Below are 24425 nucleotides of genomic sequence, written 5' to 3' on the forward strand. Positions count from 1 at the left end.
ATTATTTTATCCGGGCGATAGTTCTGAATTCAAATCTATAACTGTTGCCAGTTATCTTCAAAAAGATTGTGAAGGTTTCTAACCTTCACAGTACCTATTATTTATTATGAATCGGGACTATCGCATATAATTAAATGTTACAATTTACCGTCGGCGTTACGAGGACGGCGCTATCCCCGTGGTCTCGGAGAAGAAACAGTAGGTACCTATTCATTGACAACAGATGTTGAATGTCATCGAATTCATGCCTTGAAAATTCATGCTTTTGAATTAGCGATTCAAAGAAGAAAAAAGATTTTGCGATTAAAAAAGATGTGTCGAAGAATAAAGTAAGTATATAGATGTGTATTATAGTCGTATGTACTCAAGCCATAAATAGGTCAAATACGGCGTTTGCTGAGTAAACGATTTCCTTTGGCTTATGTTTAACACGTTCACTGCGATAGAAGGTCTAAAGACCCCCTGCTAGTACTCCCGGGCGGTGCGGGCAAAAATATTGTGGTTTCGCTCTGGTGCGGACCTCGTAGCTTATAGAATTGTATAGGTAGAAAAGAGTCCAATATATGGTTTGATTTCTATTATAATGTAGAATTTTTTGACACTTTAAAACACGCAGGAGGTCTTAAGGCCTCTCATCGCACTGAGAGTGAAAAGTGTACGTCCAGTGCGGATAGGGGGTCTAAAGACCTCATATCGGTAGTACGGGCTTATCCGCCCCCTCCCGCACCTGTCTGTATCTATGATAGTTGAACTATGACCCAGTGATGTGCACGCGTCTATGAGCAATGTACGTAATTTATTGCATTTGCTCGTAAGTGAAAATACGTACATTCGAAGTAGTAAGCGTCAATTGTGTTTAGTGTTTAAGTTAAATACTCAAGAAGTGTTGTTGGTTAGTGAGTAATATTATCAATAAGTATCGAATCTATAGGTAATGAATCATGGGTCGTGTAAACAAGAGATGTCGGATGATCATGCGTTTGAAAAAAATGGAGATAAACGAAGAAAATGTGCAGGATGTTACGAAAATTTGCGCACTACGCTGTCCAGTCGGGAAGCCAATAAAAAAGTTAAGAAAATTAAATCTTACTGCCGTGATTGTAACAAGCCACAGTGTCTTAAATGTTTCTATAACAGTCATATGTGATTCACTTGCAATATATAATAAAGAGTTTTGATTTATCGATAAAATGCATTTTTATTAGGAACATCACTAGCAGTAAATACAAATGTACCTCAAATTCAGTGCTGTAAGAGGCCTAAAAGCCTCCTAATATTTTTTTGTCATTATTCCATATTCTGACATGAGAACGTCGGGCGAAGCCAAAACAAGACAAAACAATCCTTTAGGAACAGCCTTATATAAGTATCATTCATAAATTTGTGAATTTCATTACAAAAAAATCATTTTAATATTTTTGTTCCTTGAGTGGTCTTAAGGCCCCTAACCGCACCGGTAAAATGGTACAGTTAAGGCATAAAGACCTCTTACAGCACTAATTGAAAGTTAGCAATATTTTGAGCCGCAGTGAACGTGTTAAAGAAGTAGAGCCAAATCAAAGATGTAGACGTAGATTTAATCTAAATCGGTCCAGCGGTTATTGATTCCTCACACAAACCTACACCTTCCTTTTCACTTTGAAGGGGGCTTTTTTTGGATAAAATTTACCCTATCTTCTTCCTTGAGACCCAAACTATATACCAAATTTTAACTAAATTGTTTTAGCGGTTTAAGCGAGAAAAGGAATGAAAAAAAAAGTTTTTTATATACATATTTTATATGTATTTACTTTAGAATGGTGTCAATACAATACCATTAACGATTTCAGCATTCCCGATTTATACCAAAACGATACTAAACTAGGCCTAGTAGCTGAAATGATATACACAATAATGTTGAGAGCCGCCTCCCCCCTGAAAATTTACATCAAAAATCTTGGTGGCTCCACTTCTTAAATCCATCCTTGGATTCTAAGGGTCAATCCTGACAAAGGAAATCTTTTGTTCACGACACGCCGTATTTCATGAGCCTAAACGACCGCACCTAAGACTAAATAGAATCCTGTCAGGCTTTAGTTATTAAACCGGGTACAATTTAATTTACTTTACATTTAGTGTACCTAATCTAAATATATTCAAACAATAATAGACCTAAAGTCTGTATGGTAACGATTATGATATCTGCCAGGTTGGTTGGTGGTCTTCACAAGGCATGCAAAATGCATTCGTTTTGGTTTCAACCGCGTCAATTTACAGTTCTGTTCAATTATCCGGAATACAAGTGAAATAATGAGATCTTTTACATGCTTAATTTTGAACATAAAGGAGTTTTTGTTTTGCATTACAATTTTTACGCTACTGAAGCGTTGAATGGCAGGAGGAAGGCCGAGAGCTCAAATAATTTCCATATAAATACGATAAATTATAATCTTGCTTTGCTTGCTATATGACGATATATAAATTATGATTTTATGATCTTGCTTTGTATCGTCATATAGCAAGCAAAGCAAGATTATAATTTATCATATAATTATATGGAAATTATTTGAGAAAAAGAGATGAGAAAAACTCAAACGATCTTATAGAGTCCGTCTAAGCTAACTTTGCAACGACTTGAATAGAACAAAGTGACAGAGTTATAACCGCCACATTTTCATACAAATTTGATAGTAATGGTGTCATTTTTACACTTCGTCATTGTAAATAGCATGATGAGTTAGCTTGGTAAGACTACCTTTTAGTTGTCCTGGCTGATTACAGGATTTTGTAATACCTATGTATATTTTGTGGATGCTTCCACACGATGTTTTTTTAAGTCCGTTTATTTCAAGAGTGAATTTTTAAACTTAAGTAACTTTCTGAAAGAAACTGGTATTCTAATTAACTAAGTTGGAGATAATCAATGATAATGGGGTTCACAAAGACCTACCTTATATTATAAGTACCTTAGGGCCTGTTTACATATTGATTAGTGTTTAGTACGGCTTTAAACATTTGCTACTAAACGCAAAAACATTTGCTACCGGGACGATAGATATTCGAAATATCATTGATTGTGTCATAGTTTTCAATTGTTTGGTGCACCAACTATGGAGAGTGGAATTAAAAGGAGGAAAATCTCTTATGGCAGAACTATTGCAACAGTCATCATCATCATCAACATCATCAATATTTATTCAGCCAATAGGCCACAAGGGCACTTTTACACATCAACATGAAATTTACATACAAGCAAAAACAAGCACATCAACAATTATAAAATACAATTCATTTGAAATATTAATGCAAAATAAAGTATTATTGTTTAAAGAAATAGTAAGTAAAATAATATTATTACTTAGAGATGTATAAAGTCTCTAAATGTCGAATTATATATATAAAAAAAAACAGGTACAAAAATAAATTCTAAAATTATTAAGAGGTGTACCTAAATATCTCTAAATGTCAGAACTAAATGATTTTTATTAAATTATCCTTAGAGATGTATAGAGTCTCTAAGATTAAAAATTCAGTATAATTAAAACATTCATTAGGATAAAAGAAACATACGAGAACCGAATGCGGTGTCTCACTGTTATTATACACAAAAATAAAGTTAGCTTAAACAGACCAGTCTCCACAAACAGTACCCGTTCACGAGTATGACGCGTATACTCGTGAACGGGTGACCGTGACCACCTTTCAGCTTTAAATAATAGTTTCTAATCTCTCCGGTGGCGCTAGGTAGGCTCATGGATTCAGGGGCGAGACAGTCGCCTGTAAAGCTCTTTATTCGAAAAAATTGCGCCATCTATTTCACTTAACACAAGTTTTTTTTTTTTATATGGTTTCCCCGCATCCATGTTGGCTACACTTTATCTGTTATCTGAGGGCCTACCGCGAATCCCCGAACGAAATTTTGCCTTTCTGTAATTAACTAGCTACTTTATTATAATTTACTTGTTAAAATCGTACTTTGTATAACACTGTATTGTACTACTTACTCGTACTTACATGTCTTTACGAGTACAATATCTGTTTGCCAATATATTTTACATCAAGTAAATATTATAATAAAGTTGTTTCTTAATGGGTACTGGAAGAGCAAAACTTTTGATACCTATAACAAATTATATATGATCCTGTTTACATATTAATTAATATTTGGTGTGAGTTTATGCATTTGTAGCAAATATATAAACTCGCACTAAACATTAATCAATGTGTAAACAGGCCCTACAGGTAGATATAGGTAGGTAATATTGACGTTAATGCTTTAGATTAAGAATTACAGATGGCGCTTCAAAATGGATACACAAAAGTTCTACGAGAGGGCTCTCTTTGTCCTATACCTATATTATACTACTCTTTGCATGGATTACATGAACTATAGAGGTATAATAATATAGAGATTAAATGGGAGGAGGGGCAACAAATAACCCGACCAAATTACGTAGGTTGTTTGTGGTATGTTGTCAAGAATGTTAAAACGTGTTTTTAATTTTGTTGCATTCCGTATGTTCTGTCCCTCACGGGCGCACGCGAATAGCACATCTATATAAATACTAGGTCTGTGAAATTTTATTTCGGTGTATTGTGGCGCCGCCTATTTAATGTTTTTTAATGGACACTTTTCATACATAGAGATTTTCCTCCTTTTATTCCACACTTCATAGGATCAACGCTACTAAGGCGTCATTCATTAATTACGTTACGTAAGACGATTTTTGCCAGTATTTTACCTCTCCCGACACATCACACATCACCCGAACACCAGAAAAACCCCGGCACATCAGAAAAATAAGAATAGGCCGACCTCTCCTCTGTAGTAAGTAAAAATAATTTAAGTATTTATTTTTAAATAACATGTTTGGGAGCTTTATTTGTACGTACAAAGGTACTACTGGTACTGTATTACTTATTATTATTATTTTGTATAAATCACTCCTTTGCACTCGTGTGGATGCCCATGCTTTTTCAAAGTAAAATCTAAAATTTTCGCATCTTTGTGATCTTACGTAAGAACTAAAAGTGTAGTAACTAAAAAGTAAATTAAAATAAATGAAAATGAAATTAAAATTATACTATGCAATTAAGTTTTCATATATAATACCCCGAAGTTAACGAAGTTTAAAAAAAAAACCGTGTATACTATAGTTGCACAGCGCTGCTCATCGTTATAGAGGTAGTGGGTCTTACTAGGTGCGATAAGGCAGCAATTGATCCGGTCCGGCCAGGTTTGGTTCCTACCTACCCTACTCTAAGTAACGTGTCCAACGCGAATCAGATGAAGCAACGAGAAAGCAGTTTCTTTTCTCATAAATGCTCTTTCGGTACCTACTACTGTGACATGAATACGACGAAGCTTGGATAAATCGGTCAGTTGGTTTAAAAAACCGGCCAAGAGCATGTCGGGCCATGCTCAGTGTAGGGTTCCGTAGTTACAATTCTGTCAGATTAGTCTAAGCGGGGGATATTAGTAAGTATCATGCACATTACAAGCATAAGGGAGTACCTTCGCCGCGCTTTGTACGGAAGGGAAGACTTTTGTACTAAATCAAAAACGGCTGGATCGATTCCTACTGTTCCTAGTTGACAACGGAATCCTAAAACACAGGTTGTTGCTGTTAGCGCGCTTGGTTTATCAAGACAAGGAGCAGGCGTCGTGTGTCAAAGGAGTTCGATTGAGGACCCAAAGACGGGACGGGACTCACCTTTGTCGAGGAGTAGGCGACGTGCGCGGTGGCCACGACGTGGTCGCGGTGCAGCTGCCACACGTGCAGCTCGTGGATGGCCAGTACGCCGGGCACGCGCAGTGCCGCCGCCTTCAGCTCGCATGCGCCCAGCCCCTCTGGCACGGTTTGTAATAGGATCATGCCCGCTGAACGCACTAAAACAACCAGGATTTTTTTAATCTTCATTTACACAACTGACGAAAAATATAAATATAAGATTCCCCGCTGAGTTAACGAAACTTGCAGCTGGCAGTTGTTTCCGAAAAAAACTAATGCCTACAGATTTGGTAATAGTTGACCTGCCGAAGTTGTTTTAAATAACGGGATGAAAGCCTAGGATTGTGCGTAAAACACTAATAACTTGAGTGTTTACTGCAAAATATGAATTACACAGACGAATTTGATAGACTATAAGAGTTGTACAACAAATGAGTCTTACTGAAAGGATAGTTGAAGCAAACAAGCACAATGGCGGCGATAGCAGAGAGTGCGGGGTCAACGATGCCTGCCGCATATCCCTCCCACTCCAACGTGAGCCCGGCGCCCATCACGAACAAACTGCCTGCAAAAAGAGGATTATTAGGATTAAGGGGAACAGCACATCATAACTCATCCGTCCTTTCGTATTAAACGGGTCTGGGTAGTCGAATCCATTCGATAGCGTTCTGTGTAAACTTGACGGTTGGCTCAATTTTGGTTGGCGATTTGTTAATGTTATCTAGTATCAGCACTTACTAGCGATGTCAGTGGGCGCATGTGCGAGGACTGGCTCGCCGACGCCCTGCTTCAGCACCACGCCGCCGCTCTCCGTCATGCTTAGGCGCCGGCTGTAGCTCAACTCGCGACCTGTGCCAATCGCAATTAACAACTTTCAGCGTTGGCCTGCACAAGTATGAAAGTAAACGCACGTACGCGTTGACGGCAGTGAATGTACGTCAAAACCAATAAAAAAGTGTATTTACTTAGATTAAATGGACGCTCATATAGGTAGATGTGAAAAGCAAAAATTTTCATTTTTTCGTAATGATTTCGAAATCCAAATACTGCACACTTTTTAGAGCAACAATGACTCTTTTTCAGAGCATGAGAAATGAAACTTTTTTTCGCGTCAAAAATTGTTTTCTTCTACTTTTTCCTAATCAGAATCAGAACACGATAGGTATTATCGATAGGTTTTGTAGAGTTAGAAGCTTGGCTCTACAAGAGATCTGATAACTTTTTGACAGTGCGAGCCTTATGGTTTCGTCTTGGCCACATTTTACATGAAAATGTTTTTGATGGGATTTCACTTCTTTTTTAACCGACTTCATGATTTCAAAAGGAGGAGGTTCTCAATTCGGTTGTATATTTTGTAATTTGCTTATGACATTTATCCATCCCCTAATTTGAAGAGTTGGGGGTGAATTACTATTAAAAACCTTGAAATACGTATCCTTTTATACAATACCTATGCTTTTTAACTGAGTCCCGATACAAACTTCAACCCCTTTTTTTGGGGGTTCCCCATACTTAGAACTGAAACTCAAAATTGTTTTTTCATCAAACTCACACGTGTGGGGTATCTATGGATAGGTCTTCAAAAATGATATTGAGGTTTCTAATATATTTTTTTCTAAACTGAACAGTTTGCGCGAGAGAAACTTCCAAAGTGGTAAAATGTGTTAAAATGTGTCCCCCCCCTGTAACTTCTAAAATAAGAGAATGATAATATATAAATATGATATACATTACCATGTAAACTTCCACCGAAAATTGGTTTGAACGAGATCTAGTAAATAGTTTTTTTAATACGTCATAAATGGTACGGAAGCCTTCATGGGCGAGTCCGACTCGCTCTTTGCCGCTTTTTTAGATATGAATAAAATTTAAAGTATGAGAGCTATGCAATTGAGTTTTTTATGCTTAATATGTTATGAGGGTTCAAAAAACCGACGAAGCGCTTCGAGAAAATGTAGGTAGCGTATTGCCCTTGCGCTTCGCTTTGCTCGTCTTGGCGGGGGCACTAGCGTGCCCCCAGATATCCGAGCAAGCGAAAGGTTTGAAACCTGAACCATGAGCGTAGTGATTCGAAAAATGGAATCTTGAGCGTTGCGATGGTTTCAATTCTCAAGGTTTAAACAAACTTTGCTACCGAGTGAATCCAACAGTATTTTACCGCACCAACGCGAGGAAAAACACTCCATATCAAATTCAAATTAACGCTATTAAATATATATCATTCAAAATCATGATACCTGGGTTTGCAAGATCCGCCAATTTATCGGATCCGGATATTTCGGATACCTATTAAAATTTGACGGTTCCGGGTGTCCGGATAATTCGGATAATACGGATCTGCATTTAAACAAAAAGTTTACGTTCTATAAGGATTCGGTCAAAAAAGGACTATTTTTAGTTAAAAAAGTAAGTTAAATTCACAAAATTATATGAAAATGGAGTAAAAATGACATTTACTCCTTTGATGACAAATTTTTCAAAGATATGTTTAATTTTTATATAAGTAACTACCAATTTGATAAAATTAAACTAAAGAAGCCTACTTTTTGTACTTTTCTTTGTACTTCCATTAATATATGTATGTATAAAACTGATAGAAATACTGTTAGTTACTACAAAACAGTGACCAAAGTTATAGTGCGGCTCCTTAGCTAGATTTAGTATGGAGGTATGGTCCCATCCAGCAGAAAGCATGGAACCTCCAGTGAATTTATGGAGACTATTACCAAAAACAACAATACGTTTTCACTACTTAATAAACGTTTAATCCAGCACTGGATTGGCTGTCTACACTATTCCAGTAGAACTGGATTGGGCAAGCTGCAATCAAAAAGTAGACCATCAATCTATGAATATGAATATTGTCACTGGACTGGAATACTCACTGGAATGAGTATATTCCAGTGCCAGTTCACATTATTCCAGGGCTTATAATAATTACTTTAAACATAAGAATATTTACGCTTTTTCTAGTCAGGAGGTATCCAGGTAGCTAGTTTTAAACTGTTGCTACTGTTTAGTTTAAGCAACATTCGTAATTATTTTATGAAGTTATTGGGTGACGTGACCTTGGTGTGTTGTGGTATTTGAATAAAATAACATAAATTAAGATATTTAAAAAAATTGATGTTAAAATGTACGAAAGCATTCATAAATTTAATTAGAAAATTATTTCTGCTATAGGTCGATGACCATAATTATTGGATCCGTGAGGTATGAAATATCCGGATCCTATGAGGCGCTGGATCCGGATCTTATATTTGACGGATATCCGGATATTTCGGATATCTGGATATGGCGATCTTAAACCCAACGTAGGTAAAAGTCAATTCTACCAGCCAACATAAGGAAATCATTCAAAATTTGTGTCTTAGGTATTAGATATTTTGCCACTCATGAGGATAAAATCAGGGTTCAAAATTATCCAGATAATTATAGTCTTAATAATTCATCATCATCCTTGCCCTTGCGTCTATTGCAGACGATTTAAGCATTGTTGTTTAGACAACGGGTTTAGTGACTGGAGGCCGATCGGTCAGCTCAGCATCGGTCTTCCAACGTTCGTTTTAGCATACGCAACTGGACCAAGCAAGACACGTCGAGGTATTCTAGAGGGTTCCATCCGGTGCACATGCCCCAGCCACCGCAAGCGTCTCTGTTTTAGAAGAGCGGCAAGACTGGGCAGCTGCGCTTTTTCAAGAACACTTTGATTTGTCTTGATAATTATAGCGATAATTTTCCGATAACTATCCGATAAATATCGGTGGTTCTATTATTTTCTTTGAATTCTTTGATAATTCAAAAATATGATTGGGGCGGTTTTGCTAAGCACAAATAAAAACTGACCTTTTAAATATAAGATAATCATCTTACATACCGCATTTTATAAATTTTAGGTTATTACCAAATCGATAATTATCAGACATAAAAATTACTATAATTATCGCGATAATTATCAAGATAACTATAATTGATAAATATTCTTTCGAACCCTGGATAAAATGCATGTGTGTCATCAGTTTTTGAAGAATAAAGAGAGCCTCTACGAGCTGAAGTGGTAAAAATATTTGTGATGTAGATTTAGCGTGGTTGGAGTCACGTCGGAGTCTACGGACTTACGCCATTTTGGCCACAGAGCCCTAAAAAGCCTACCTATTGCGCTTCCACCGCGAAACGTTAAGATTAGATTAGGTCGGTAGGTAGGTAAAAGAAAACAAGTAGTCCGTTTATACTCTAGAGTTGCTCTATAGCAATAAAAACTGGTCACTTTTCATAAGATTTTTATACAAAGATATCTTTTCAATTGCTCTCGAGTATACTAAACTTGTAAAAATTTTCTTTGTTTTTGCAGGGTCGTTCTACCTACCTACCTGAGTTGCCTAGTAATGATAGTTTTAAGTTTAGACCGGTAACTGCATCTATACACAGTGTAACACGCACGAGGAACCTGAAAGATTTTAACAATGTATTCCTGATCTCTTGTAAAGACTAAAATGTCATATATATTTTTCTGGATTTCGCCTAGTTGCAGAGTTAATACCAATAAAAAAAAAATCTTCGTTCTGTAATATATACCTTGACGGATGAACTTTAGCCTGAGCAATAACTGGCCCTTTGCCTCTCAGCTACAATGAACAAACATTTAAGTTGCCCTCGAGACAACGCTTATCATTGTTATTTTGTTGGCAACTGGAAAGATATCGGCATTAGACTTATCTCAAGCGTAAGTCAATAATCCGCCGGTGTTGGTATAATACCGATAGCCGTCAATATTATTAGTCAATATCACTTATATTTTGCTTGTAGCTCTCCAGGGAGGGATTGGGTTACGACCCCCCCCCCCCCCTCTCGAGAAGCGGGTTGGGACTTCACACCTTTGGATTTCTCCGCGACGAGTATGTTTGCAGATCTCCCCACGGAGATTTTCGTACAAGCTACAAGAAAGTTGGACGTCCTACGTCCTACCGCTGGACACTAACGCTTTAAACTTGCATCTATAACCCCACCTGTACCGGTAAAGGGGCTCAGTGAAAGACGAGCTTAAAAACTCACCGGCAAGAAGCATGTAGTTCAACGCATGCAGCAGTAGTCCAATGACAGCGGTGGCGACAATGACGCGCGGAAACCTAAGTACAAATCCACATTTTATTATTTATTTATTATTATTATTTATTTATTGTATCTTATGGTTATGTTAGTAGCTCATTCACTTGCACACTAGAAAGTGCATATATGACTATCGTTCACTAAAATCACTACGCACTGACGCTCCCAAGTTAATTTGCTATGGCTGCGGTGCGACCCCGCTCCTTTCGGTTTTATGCCTGGTTTATAGCTAATAGCTAGTGATTTTCGTCCGTGTAGAAGTAAAAAATGTTATCCCTCTTTTCACCCCCTATAGTTACGAGTTGAATATTCAAAAATCCTTTCTTAAGTTTAACATTTCAGGGTTCTCTCTCAGTGTACGAGTTAGAAGTTAGCACCATTAACCCTATCTGTCGGGAACAGATGATTTGTCTTTGCGTGAGTGTACGACCCATAATAAAATATGTACAAGAAGGATGGTTCGTACCTCGGCGGCTGCACGTGCGAGGAGTGCACGCCAAGCTGCAGCGCGTTGACGACAAGCGCGAACGCGAAGGAGGCGAAGAGCACGTGCACGGACAGCCGGCCCACCACCTCGATGCGCGCCCAGCCGAACGTGTTGCGCAGCTTGCCCTCACGCCCGGCGTTCTCGTCGGCGCGCGAGAACTGACAATGTAAACTCAAACGTTATTTTCCTACCAACAGTCGATTTTAAACAGGGGGGCTGCGACAATTTTATATCACCCATGGAATATTCCGCACAGAGCTATTTTAACTCATTTCCTAAGTTAGAAAGACGTTCCAGGGGCCAAATGGGACGCCGGTGGAGCTTTATATTTATTATTTTCCGTAATTAACGGCTTTAAAAAAAGGAGGTTCTCAGTTTGACCCGTAAGTTTGTCTGTATGTAGTATATTTGTCCGCGATTATCTCGCTTTTGCCTGAACCAATTTTGATGCGGTATTCAGAAAAAATATCGTTATATTCTGGTGAATGTATACATGGATGGTCTAAAAAAACAATTGGACCCGGTAGGTGGCGCTGTTATCGGCATATCATCTGATTTGGTGAAACCGATTTAGTTGAAATTTTGTGTCTATATTTCAACGGTTTCCTGGAGAACATAAACTATAAATAAACTCAAAACGTAAAATAAATGAAGTACAGTGCCCCTAGTGTAAATTTTGTCGATAGCGAAACTTGACGTACGCGTTTGCGTTAAGTCTCATTTTGTATGGGTTTTTGAACAGCGCGCCAAGCGGGACGTTTTGGAAAGTCAAAAATCTCATACAAAATGACACTTAACGCAAACGCGTACGTAACGTTTCGCTGTCGAAAATATTTACACTAGGGGTACCGATCACTAAAAAGTTAAAAAAAACCAAACCACAATTACTTACTTTCATATCTTTTTTAAAAAAGGGAACTGCGCCAATTGAAAAAAAAGGAAAACCAAAAGAACTGTTTTTTTTTTTTAATGAACCGCCTTTAAAAAACCAACCCACTGAAAAAGTACAAAATATTTTTTATATACCCCACCCGTATCCTTGTCCAGTCCCTATCCCGTCGTAGAGCAATGTTCTGCCAAAAAGTTATCAATAATAATAATTCAGCCTATATACGTCCCACTGCTGGGCACAGGCCTCCTCTCATGTGCGAGAGGGCTCGGGCTATAGTCCCCACGCTAGCCTAATGCGGATTGGGGACTTCACATACACCTTTGAATTTCTTCGCAGATGTATGCAGGTTTCCTCCCGATCTTTTCCTTCACCGAAAAGCTAGTGGTAAATATCAAATGATATTTCGTACATAAGTTCCGAAAAACTCATTGGTGGCCAGGATTTGAACCCGCGACCTCCGGATTGAAAGTCGGACGTCATATCCACTCGGCCACCACCGCTTTACTCAAAAAGTAATCAATACCTAATAATAAGAAAATTAATAACCATCCTGGTAATTACTTAGTTTTTGAAGGCGGTGCCAAACCAACAAAAACATTCGTGCTGCCAAACAGAAAAAAATAATACGAGTAGTTATAGGTAGTAGTAGTGCAAGAACTAAATTAATGAGTAAACTATGTCTTTTTTATGCAAGTAAGCGCAGAGTTCTTCATCGTGTACAATTTTGGTTTGGAACCGACTTCAAAAACTAAGTAATTACCAGGATAGTTATTAATTTTCTTATTATTAGATATTAATTACTTTTTGGCAGAAAATTGCTTTACCACGGGATAGAGACTGGACAAGGATACGGGTGGGGTATATAAAAATTATTTTATACGTTTCAGTGGGTTGGTTTTATGAATATCGACATTCCTTACTCGATCTTGAAGCTTGATACCGAGCATGGCGCGCTCCATGGCTCTCTGTGCTACACGGATTTTATGCACAGGCTCCTTGTTGAGCGTCCACGTCTCGGCACCGTAGGTCATGGTGGGCAGGACACATTGATTGAAGAGGTGAGATTTCAGGCATTGTGGAATGTTAGCCTGTCTCAGGATGTCCGCTAATTTATTAAATGCCGCCCAACCCAGCTGAATTCTCCTGGAGATCTCCTTCTGCTAGACGTGGGTTGCGTCATTATTACCAACCTAAAATAAAGTTGGGCGGGACATGTTGCTAGGCAGAGTGATGGCAGGTGGACTAAATGTTAACGGAATGGTGGCCGCTTTAGGATGAAAGAAGCCCCTGGCGTCCGTTGGCTCGTTGGGTGGACGACATTCGGAAAATTGCGGGTCACTTCTGGATACGATTAGCTCAGGACTGGGGCAAGTGGCGTACTGGAAGAGAGGCCTATGCTCAGCAGTGGGCGATAAAAGATATATGATGATAAGCTTATATGATGATGATGGTTTTATTAAGGCGGTTCCCTTTAAAAAAAAAATGAACTTCAGTTCTTTTGGTTTTGCTTTTTTTTTCAATTGGCGCGGTTTCCTAGAGGGCGGTGATTGACAGTGATCGGAACTATGGGAGTAAAACTTTAACAAAACTTATCAAGCGGACGTAAAAAGAGTGCTTATAGCCTTAAAAATATTCGAATATCTATGAATGTAAATATTTTTATGGCTGTAAGTACTATACTATTCCTATCCCTATGGACATGAATATTTTTAGGGCTGTATGCACTATTTTATGTCCGCTTAACAAGTTTTGTTAAAGTTTTACTCCCATAGTTCCGATCACTGGTGATTGAAGTAACATTATTTTTGCGTTCTTAATATTACGGTCGCTGTAATATATGACGGCACCGCTATCCTAGGAAACCAGAGCTTAAGGAGCACCGCGATTTCGAAAACATTGTCAACAAACATCGTAATTTTTTTTTTATATAGATAAATTGGCCAAGAGCATGTCGGGCCTAGCTCAGTGTAGGGTTTCGTAGTTACCATTCTGTCAGAACAGGTCAAACGGGGACTATTATCAAGTATCATGTATATTACAAGCATAAGAGACTATTTATAGTAAGCAGAGAAGATTTTTCGCAATTACTCAAAAACGGCTGAACCGATCATATTCGCTATAGTTTTCATTGAGAGTATTTATTTAGTTTTTGTGTCACGACTTTTTTCCTATTTTTTGGACCCATGGTTCAAAAGTTAGAGGCGGGGGGCACATATTTTTTTTCTTTCGTAGCGAATATTTCCGAAAATATTTACTTTAACAAAAAATGGTTTTTGGAGACCCTTACTTGTTTTGAAAGACCTATCCAACGATCTATTTTACCGTTCTGTCGCCATGCATGATTAATGTATTCATGCCAAATTGCAGCTTTCTAGCACTAACGATCACGGAGCAAAGCCGCGGACGGATTAACAGACGGATATGGCAAAACATTAGGTCAACATTGTAACATGGAGTGCAAAAAAGGTGGGGAATACATAGTGTTATTTAACTTATAGTTTTAATTTGTTATAAATTTACTAACAATTAGTTTATAGGATTCCGAGTTTAAGTGAGACTAACAAGATATGGATTCTATGAGTCTGAAATAAATATATTTTATTTATTTTATTTTTATAAGGATTTCTAGGTGACTATGAAACCCTACAAATGGTGGAGTCGAATAGGCCCTTATCCTTATTATGTAGGTTTGGTTACCTTCGGGTTCAGTTAGCAGTTAGAGGCATTTTTTCCGGAAAACGTCTTTGTAATAATATAAAATACATAACAAGCATTTCTATCCTTTTGTGCTTGGCAAAATATTTTGTAAATTATGTGCAATGGTAGTGGATGAGGGTACCCTACGTAGGTACCTTCCACTGACCAGAGCCAATCGGTCGCCTCGATTGAAACAATGGCTCATTCAATACTTTATGCTTTGTTACTAAATGCGAGCAATTATGTCATACCCGCTATGCCTTTTTTGATCGTTGCGGCAACACATCATCATATAAATTATATTGGTAATTGTAAAATAATTACGCAGCAGGAGCTAAGTGCTTTGAAGTCGTTGACGATAAACAAGTACTTACCTAAGTACCTAAAATACCTGAGTAGTTATCAACACGAGTATTGTAAATGTACGCGTAAATAGAAGCCTATGTCAAACAGAAAAATATATTAGGTACAATTATTTATGGCGATAGGCATTAAACATCAGACCTTGCTTGCATTCACTTTGTTTTAATCTAATTGCTATCGCAAACATCGGAAATTCAATGTTTGTTATCTGCGTCTCTTTCGCTCGAAAGCCTCGAATATTTTCAAGTAGGTACGATAGAGAGTTTTCTAGATAAGTAAGATTCGGCGTTAGTGAAAGCGTGTACGCACGAACAAATTGTGTCCATATCTAAGCCGTGGCGTTATTATAGGGGACTCAGCTGACTTAGACGTGGGTACGCCATTTCTTAGTATGTTTTGTGCTCCATCTGAGAAATACTTAGTTGATAAAAAATAGTGCACAAGAGCAAAACTGGAGCCAGCGGGTAAATTAAATATATGTCGCAGTCGGATTGTATAATCCGCCGTATTATATTATGGCTAGCTGTTATCAAAAACAGGGCCGTTTGAAAGGCGGCGGTTCAACAATTAGCCAGGTTGTCATTGTGACACGTTCGTCAATAAGAATAAGAAAATGCTAACAGATACTAACGATATTCCTTGCTAATCAAGAATGATCAATTGATCATAGTTACTATATAGGTACCTACTAAATAAAAAAATGTTGTGGTCAGGAAGCGTCACACTGTGGGCTGAAATTCGGTTCTCATTGACATAGAAACCGAAGTTATTTTTATGTTTTTTTTTTTATTGAATTAGGTTTTGCCCAGTAAGGCTAAGATGGTCGGGTCTTTATCATTTGTCACCATGCCTGTCACGTTCTAACAAGTATGTAAGTGCGATAGTGACGCATGACATGACAGGTGATAAAAATGCGACTGTCAGGGCTAACATGGTCGGCTCTTTATCATTTGTCACCATGCCTGTCACGTTCTAACAAGTATGTAAGTGCGTAAGGGACGCGTGACATGACAAGTGATAAAAATGCGACCATGATACCGCCGCATGATACCGCTGCAGCATTGTTATGATAACCTATGAATTTTAGACGATTTGGAATGAAATATTCAAAATAAAAAAAATATTTTTTCAAAATAAATGTATGGAGCAGGAACAAGAAATCATTATTACTCAAGAACCGCTAAACAACCCGTAATATCCTCGCAGGTGGTTTTTTGTGCTTATTGATTATAGATTAGTGTGATTAATGATTAAAAAGAAAACCGCACCCGTGACGGGTATATGTAGGTAGTATGCCAAAAAATCACAAATAATTCGTAGTATAACCACCTGCGAGGATATTACGGTTTGTTTAGCGGTTTTTGAGTGATAATGATTTCTTGTTCCTGCTCCATACATTTATATTTAAAAAAAAATGGTAATTCGATAATTTTCATTCCAAATCATCTAAAACTCATAGGTTACCATAACAATGCTGGGCAAAACCTATTTCAATTAAAAAAAAAAACATAAAAATAACAACTTCCGTTTCTATGTCAATGAGAGGCGAATTTCGAATTTGAAGAACGTTTGGCGCCGAATATATTACGGCGGATTTTCATTCAGCCGCATTCAATCCGGCTAATCGTTAAACCGCCGCATTTCAAAACAGCCCTGTTCTTGACCACATCTAGCCATAATGTAATACGGCGGATTATACGATCCGACTGCGACATATATATACCTAATCGAACGAGCGAGCAAAGCGAAGCGAAGTTCTTACATTTAAGTTGGAACACACGGCTGGCTAGGGGCACGCCCTGGCATTTCGATGTTTTTAAGATGAACTATCAGAGGATAGATTGATGGACAATAACTTACTTAAGTAAATTGGTTCTAATTTAAATGAAATTGGGTAAACCTGTAAGTGAGGGCATTATATTTTAGTCATTAAATTATGAGCAGGATAGATCAAGGATATATGGAGCTAAAAGAGCCTAGAAGGCAAAAAAACTATTTGCGAGGGGTCTTGCTATTCTGGTCCAGTCATTTGTAAGAAAGTAAAATAGTCGAGTTTGGTATCAAATGAAAGTGCTCTGTTTACACATTTATAATATTGTTGTTGTGACTTTGCGATTTTAAAATAATTGGTAGAGATGCAACGAATATTAGGCCACTATTCGGTAGTCGGCCTATTCGGCCACAATTTCACTATTCGGCCGAATACCGAATAGTACGTTAACACGTAGAGAACGGTAAACGAGAGGTGAAAAAGTAACAAACTACAAGTAATCAATTATTAAGATCAGTATAATCCTTCAGACTACCTTTTTATTCATAGATAGAACAAAAACATGAGAAAAACAATACAAAATAATAAATTTTACGCACACGACGAAACTATCACACCACAATGTCAACATTTCAATACGCACTGCGTGCAGAATAGCGCAATTTCTATCAATGACTGCTGCCTACAGCGAAAAACAAGTTGCAACTTGCAAAGCGCACGCACGCGCGCGTTCATATTTACTTGTTTAGGTAAAATTTCTAACCGAATATTCGGCCGATGGCTCTGCCGGATATTCGTTACTCCGTATTCGGCCAAGCCACTATTCGTTGCATCTCTAATAATTAGCATGATAAAAACGAAATAAAATAAACATAATATAGGTATTTGATATTTGACAAGATACACGGCATACCACAGATACAGTTAATTTTAATCTCCATGGTGACATAAATTTATTAGTTAAGGCTCAACAGACCTTGCAATAAATTGCGCGCTGTTTTCGATCCTTTGCCGCCGAAGTAGGTGAATTCAAATGATACGAGTATATCTTTTTGGCGACCCGCGAGTTCTTGGTTCGGGGCGAAATACTATTTATGGAGTCTTTAGACTTCCTATTTTTCATACAAATTAGATATATATTATCTTTAATGTACGCCATTATCATTGTAATTGACGTTGCTTGTCATGCCTTAAACATAACAAAATTCGCAATAGGTACATTGCGTCAGTGTTGCCAGGCGTACTTTGATTATAGTAATAGGGTTGTTTCCATCTACAAATCTTAGGGCAGAATTGTATCCCAATAAATTATTTTGGATTATAAGAACATGTTAAACTACTTTTAGGGGACCTGTAATGACCATATTTTTGTAAATATATAATTTAAAATATCTTTTGGCACACGTCACGTGACCAAATTCGAAACGTCATTGAAGATTCTGATGAAGTCACAACTCTCGGATTGACACTGTTGACAGTTAGGCGATAAACAACAAATGTCAGTTGACAGTTCGTATCTTCTACGTGTGTATGTAGTTATCTGTCAAACCGTAAACTATGACGTCACACAATTTTCAAAGCAAGTGAAAGCATCTGTCAAAATATATTTTGTTAATTTAACATATTTAAAGCCGTTTTTAGTATATAAGTTGAATTTGAGGGCAACTTTTTGTTAATATAGAACGTAATAAAAGCGTTTAAAAATTGGAAACAACCCTATTGGACATGTAGGCTTGTTTTGCAAGAAATTTTGGGGGTACTTAGTGCCTTTTTGATAGACGCATGATAAAAGTAGCTGTACAAATGTTGGTCAGTTTGAGGGGTGCAGCCTACAGTTTACACAGAGCACAGCCGTTATATAATATATAGTTATGCATAAATACTTATTTACATAGAAAACATCCATAACTCAGGAACAAATATTTGGGATAAACACACAAATAAATGCCCTTCAAATGCGAATCCTGGGATTCGAACCCGGGCCCTCCTGCTCCATTATGCAGGGTCACTAACGACTACAAGCTATAATATAATAGGCTAGGAGGTCATAAAGAACCTTGAAGGCGTTGAGCATGGTGACGAGCCCGACCAGGTGGCACAGCGCGTAGCAGGTGTCGATGCCGAGCGTGAGTGAGTTGGTGACAAGGGAGGCAAATAGTCGCCCGTTGAAGCCCAGCAGACAACGTACCTTGTAGGCGACAAGTGTGGTGATGAGCCCTACCAGGCGGTACAGCGCGTGGCAGGTGTCGACGACGAGCGTGGGCGAGTTGGCGACGTAAGAGGTGAACCAGCCACCCGCTGAACCTCAGCAGACAACATACCTTGTAGGCGATAAGCGTGGTAATGAGCCCCACCAGGCGGCACAGCGCATGGCAGGTGTCGACGACGAGTGTGGGCGAGTTGGTAACGTGCGAGGCGAACAGCCGCCCGCTGAAGCCGGCCGTGGCCAGCAGCAGCGCGAGCAGCGAGCGCGGCGGGGGCAGCCGTTGTAGCCATTCTTTCATCGCCATTGTACAGACGCGAAGTTGTAATCTTCTTCTGTAAAGAAGAACAATATATTGTAACTTTCTACTTTGCTTTAAAATGCCGAGATATTCTCTAGTGGCGTCGGTGACAAAGAAACATCTGAGGAAGATCTAAAAACGCTTTGTGACCTGCTTGACCATACAAACATAGCCTCAATTTTCCTCCATGGATATTGATTTACGGAAGAAAAATACAAATGATTGTATACTAGCTTCTGCCCGCAACTTCGTTTATGTGGGATGATGATGATTGATAAAATACCCTATGTCCTTCTCCTGGCCTCAAACTATCTTCATCTAAATCGGTTCAGCGTGCAGCAATTTTAGTATAAATAGACAGACTTGATTAACTTGTACCTTCGCTTTGACATTCTTACACAAATTGACTAAGCCCCACAGAAAGCTCAAGAAAGCTTGTGTTGTGGGTACTCTGACAACGATATATATAATATATAAATAATTTTCAAGGAAATATCCCAGCGCTTTACAGACACCTCTGGTGACCAGAGGGCTGGCCGCTACCTCGGCCAGACAATAAGCCTGGCCATCCAAAAAGGTAACGCTGCCAGCCTTTTGGGTACCATAATGCATGAAGGTGACCTGGCGAGCATTTTTATTTCTAAGTTTATTTTAAAATCTTTTATATTTGGCGTTGAAACTCTAGGTCCATGGGGTCCCAGCGCGCACAAGTTTTTTGGAGAAATCGCGAAACGTTTGGTTGACGTAACTGGTGACCGAAGAGCTGGCGGCTTCCTCGCACAACGTATCAGTATTGCGATACAACGAGGAAATGCCGCCAGCATCCTTGGTACAATGCCTCAAGGGCCTATTTTAGATATAAGCTAGTTATAGTAATCATCTGTATATATCCATTATGTATATTGTTATTGTCAATAAATAGAATACTTGATTTGTTTATATTTTAGTTTTTAGTTTATTTTTTTTTATGGTAATTTAAACTATATACTATGTTATTTGATTATTAATTAGTGTACATAATATATAAATATACTTAAAAACATAGAAAACACCCATGACTCTGAAACAAATATCTGTGCTAATCACACAAATAAATCCCCTTACCGGGATTCGAACCCAGGACCATCGCTTCATTAGGCTGGGTTGTCATACATACTAGTAGTCATAAGAAAGTCAAAATAAATGTCAAAAGTTAAGTGATGATTCTTCTAATGTTAGTCCTTATAAAATGTACCTATTAACTTTTGTAAAACTCCATCACAAATAGTTTCGATATCAATAAGTTGTTTATTGACGTGTCTACAATAACATGTTTTCATTTACATTGGGCCGGAGCTTCCGGCGTTTCGTTTTCTATGGAAAGCACCACGTGATTACCGATCAGCCGTCATAGAAAATGACGTGTCGGAGCGGAGCCAGAGCGTGGGAAAGTGCAAATGAATGTATGCGAATACCTTACGCATAAACATCTAAGTACTTGAATTAAAGTTCAATGTTCGATTGACCCAGTGTGGGTCAAAGCGACATCAAAACCGGTTATAAAAGCACCTGAGTGCTTATAAGTCAAATTTGTCGATAGTTCACGACGTCCCAGTTATGATCGAAAGTTGGTCTGGTTATGGCACGTCTGCTAACGGTTATTTGCTATAAAGAGCGGGAGCGGCGCCGACGCAGCGTGTGGGACCGTGAGTCGCGACTGGCAAAGTACCTAGATATTATATTGATAAGCTGTCACTCAATTCGGAACGAGGTCGAATCCAGTCCTAATCAGGAATTAATCCGGGATACACTGTACTTAGTTAGTTCAACAAGTTCAAAATTGTAAAAAAATAGAGATATTGCTCCTAAAAATAGTGCGATAACTAATAGGATTCGGAATGATGTCTAGAAAAAATGTTTTCGAAGAGTTTATTAGCAAATCGGTCGGGCTTTCAAATACCGGACCTTTCGGAATACCGATAATAACACTTTACATGTTTATCCTATTAGGTGGTAAAAAGCGTGGCAAAGAAATGTATAGAAATAATACAATGCCCTTGCTTGAATACTTTATGAAACACAATACATATTGTAATAAAACAAAGAAAACATTTATAGGTTCTATTTCATGGATTTAGTTACTTTTTAAGTAAAATGTGTCAGGAAATCATCACATGCGTATTAAAACACGGCGGCGGTCATCCAAGTTTTATGACGTAATATGTCATTGTCACGCGATCAAATATTTCTTAAACCTTGAAAATGTTTCATAGCTCCCGATTTTAAGCGAAATGGGTAAAGTTCGCAGTCACGTTTTACGTAAAAAGAAGAATAAGAGATTTCTTCTAACAGCGGATTTTAAACTCTGTTAATAATGTTCCTTGATCTTTTCTCACTGTTTGCCTTATCTGCCGATATTTAAGAATTAATTATATTCATATTACTACCATAATTTCTAGAAATTGGGAGCGTGCACGACTGTCACGCAACCTAGTGTCCGCAATTCTAGGGGAAAACGTCAATTCACTACATCTTATAAAACTACTCCAAAACTAAAAACTACTGAACGGATTTTCATACGACTTTCATCTATCAATAGAGTGATTCTTGAGGAAGGCTTAAGTATATAACTTGTTAAGGTTTTGTGTAAATTGTTTGAAATATAACGATGTTGTCGGAAAAAATCACGCTGGCTAGGAGCTTTAATCGAAAACGCTGCCTAATCCGTTTGAGCTATAACAACACAATGTATGGTGGGGTTGTTTCTCATTCATAGGTCTACAAAAAAGTCCGCGATGTGAAATGTCTATCTTTTAAGGATAACTTACTATATCCATTCTTAACTTCTAGAAAAAGATCACGTAATATGTGGCATTTGCAAAGCTATTTACATGGATACATTATTAACAATTATCAAAATAAATACGTTAGTTATATTAAGCATTTCATACAGATTACAATGGTCCCTTACACCATACAATTTAAATGAATATTTCAGGAGTAATCCTAAATCAAAGTTTCATTTCGAGCCATATAATTGTACGAAATGTTAAAGACGCTATACGCAGTTAGTTCAAATTTTTACCACCTTATGCGCTGGGATCGCTTTACTTACCCCCACCACGCACTTCGCACGGTCCCAATATTCATTGTCAGATATTTATCTTATGAGATACGTATTTCAATAATTATTCAATGAGAGTCCTACTTTGATGCGGCTGACGAGTAGTGATCTTCTTGATGTAGTCAAATATAAACATATTAATGGATACAGAGGGTTTATGTTTATACTGTACATTTCTCATTTAAAAAAAACCGGTTGTAAAAATGGCCTAAAAAAGACGGCTCTCGGTATTAGAAGCCCTAATAACCACATAAAAAATTGCAAAGTTATATATGTACATAATTATATTATGCAAAACAATTTTAAAAAAGGCAATTGTTATCTAAAAAAATCCCTTACGATCGTCTTCATTGTACAAAACCGGCCAAGAGCATGTCGGGCCACGCTCAGTGTAGGGTTCCGTAGTTACTCTTCCGTCACAATAAGCTAAACTGGAGCTTAAAGTATAGTAAATTGTTAACCAAGGGATGAAACGGTACCTTTCACCCGAGTTAAACAAATAGGCAAATTTGCATAATCAGTACCTAATTAAAGTAAGTCTTTTTACTATGAAGGGAAAACTTTTTGCGATAACTCAAAAACAGCTAAACTGATCATGTCCGCTATAGTTTTCATTTAATGTCTTTCTTAAGCTCTACTTCCACGATTTTTTTCATATTTTTTGGACCTATGGTTCAAAAGTTAGGGTGGGGGGACACATTTATTTTTTCTTTCAGAGCGATTATCTCCGAATATATTCACTTTATCAAAAAATGTTTCTTGAAAACCCTTATTAGTTTTGAAAGACCTTTCCAACATTACCCCACACTCTAGGGTTGAAGCGAAAAAAAAATTTCACCCCCACTTTACGTGTAGGGGAGGTACCCTAAAAAAAATTAAATTTTTAGATTTTATTGTACGACTTTGTCGGTTTTATTGATTTATATATCCATGCCAAATTTCAGCTTTCTAGCACTAACGACCACGGAGCAAAGCCTCGGACAGACAGACAGACGGACATGGCGAAACTATAAGGGTTCCTAGTTGACTACGGAACCCTAAAAAAGAATATTTGGCGTAAGATATTTCGCTTCGTGGAGTCCTTCTTATATACTTAACAAGATCAAACAACAAATCAAACATCAAAGAACAAATATATTTTTTTTTTATATTTTATTGTTTTACAACATTACGTTGATTTTAAATTTTAATGTTAACTTAAAAAATAATAAGTACAACACAAAGTAAGTACTATAGTACGTTTTTATATATTTTTTCATCTTTAATTGTTTACTACTTTTTGATTTCTCGTGCTCTGAAAGAGGGTCATTGTTTTTCTAAAAGTGTTCTAGAGCATTTCACTTTCCAAGAACGATTTTTACATATGTTTTACGATAAGTTATTGAAATGTGGTTATTAAATGGATTTGTTATAGAATGTCCATTCTGATATTTAACTCCCCTTTCCATAAAATGTAAATAAAATGTAGAGTGTTTAATTCGGGTGAAAAGCATCATTTCAGCCTCGGACTATTGGCATTCACTCATTGCGTTCGAGCGCCAAACTACCTCGGCGGAGATGAGTGCCTTTCATCACTTGGTTAACAATCTATAAGTACTATTGTAATTTTTGATGTGCTAATAAACGCTTCGAATACATTTTTCTAGATATCATTCCGAATCCAGTAAGGTATCACAGTGTGTATTTTTACAAGCAGTATCTCTATTTTTCACCTTTTGGGTTTCTCGTGGGCGCTTTATGTTAAGGTATAGGTATGAAGCGTAATTTCTAAATGCGTTTCTAATATTATTA

General features: G+C 37.6%; 1 protein-coding gene across 1 annotated transcript in view; it reads right to left on the reverse strand.

Annotated features, from left to right (window-relative positions):
• Positions 1 to 24425, reverse strand: part of LOC133517023 (proton-coupled zinc antiporter SLC30A1) — a 38961-nt gene that overhangs the window by 5523 nt on the left and 9013 nt on the right. The window contains exons 2-7 of the mRNA XM_061850130.1: positions 19349 to 19565; positions 11284 to 11462; positions 10764 to 10837; positions 6450 to 6560; positions 6154 to 6276; positions 5694 to 5869 (exon numbers count right to left, since the gene is read on the reverse strand). Of these exons, the coding sequence (XP_061706114.1) occupies positions 5694 to 5869; positions 6154 to 6276; positions 6450 to 6560; positions 10764 to 10837; positions 11284 to 11462; positions 19349 to 19537 (852 nt within the window). The 5' untranslated portion in view covers positions 19538 to 19565. The remainder of the gene's footprint in view (positions 1 to 5693; positions 5870 to 6153; positions 6277 to 6449; positions 6561 to 10763; positions 10838 to 11283; positions 11463 to 19348; positions 19566 to 24425) is intronic.

The sequence above is a fragment of the Cydia pomonella genome, chromosome 4, assembly GCF_033807575.1.
Source record: "Cydia pomonella isolate Wapato2018A chromosome 4, ilCydPomo1, whole genome shotgun sequence".
Lineage (NCBI taxonomy): Eukaryota > Metazoa > Arthropoda > Insecta > Lepidoptera > Tortricidae > Cydia > Cydia pomonella.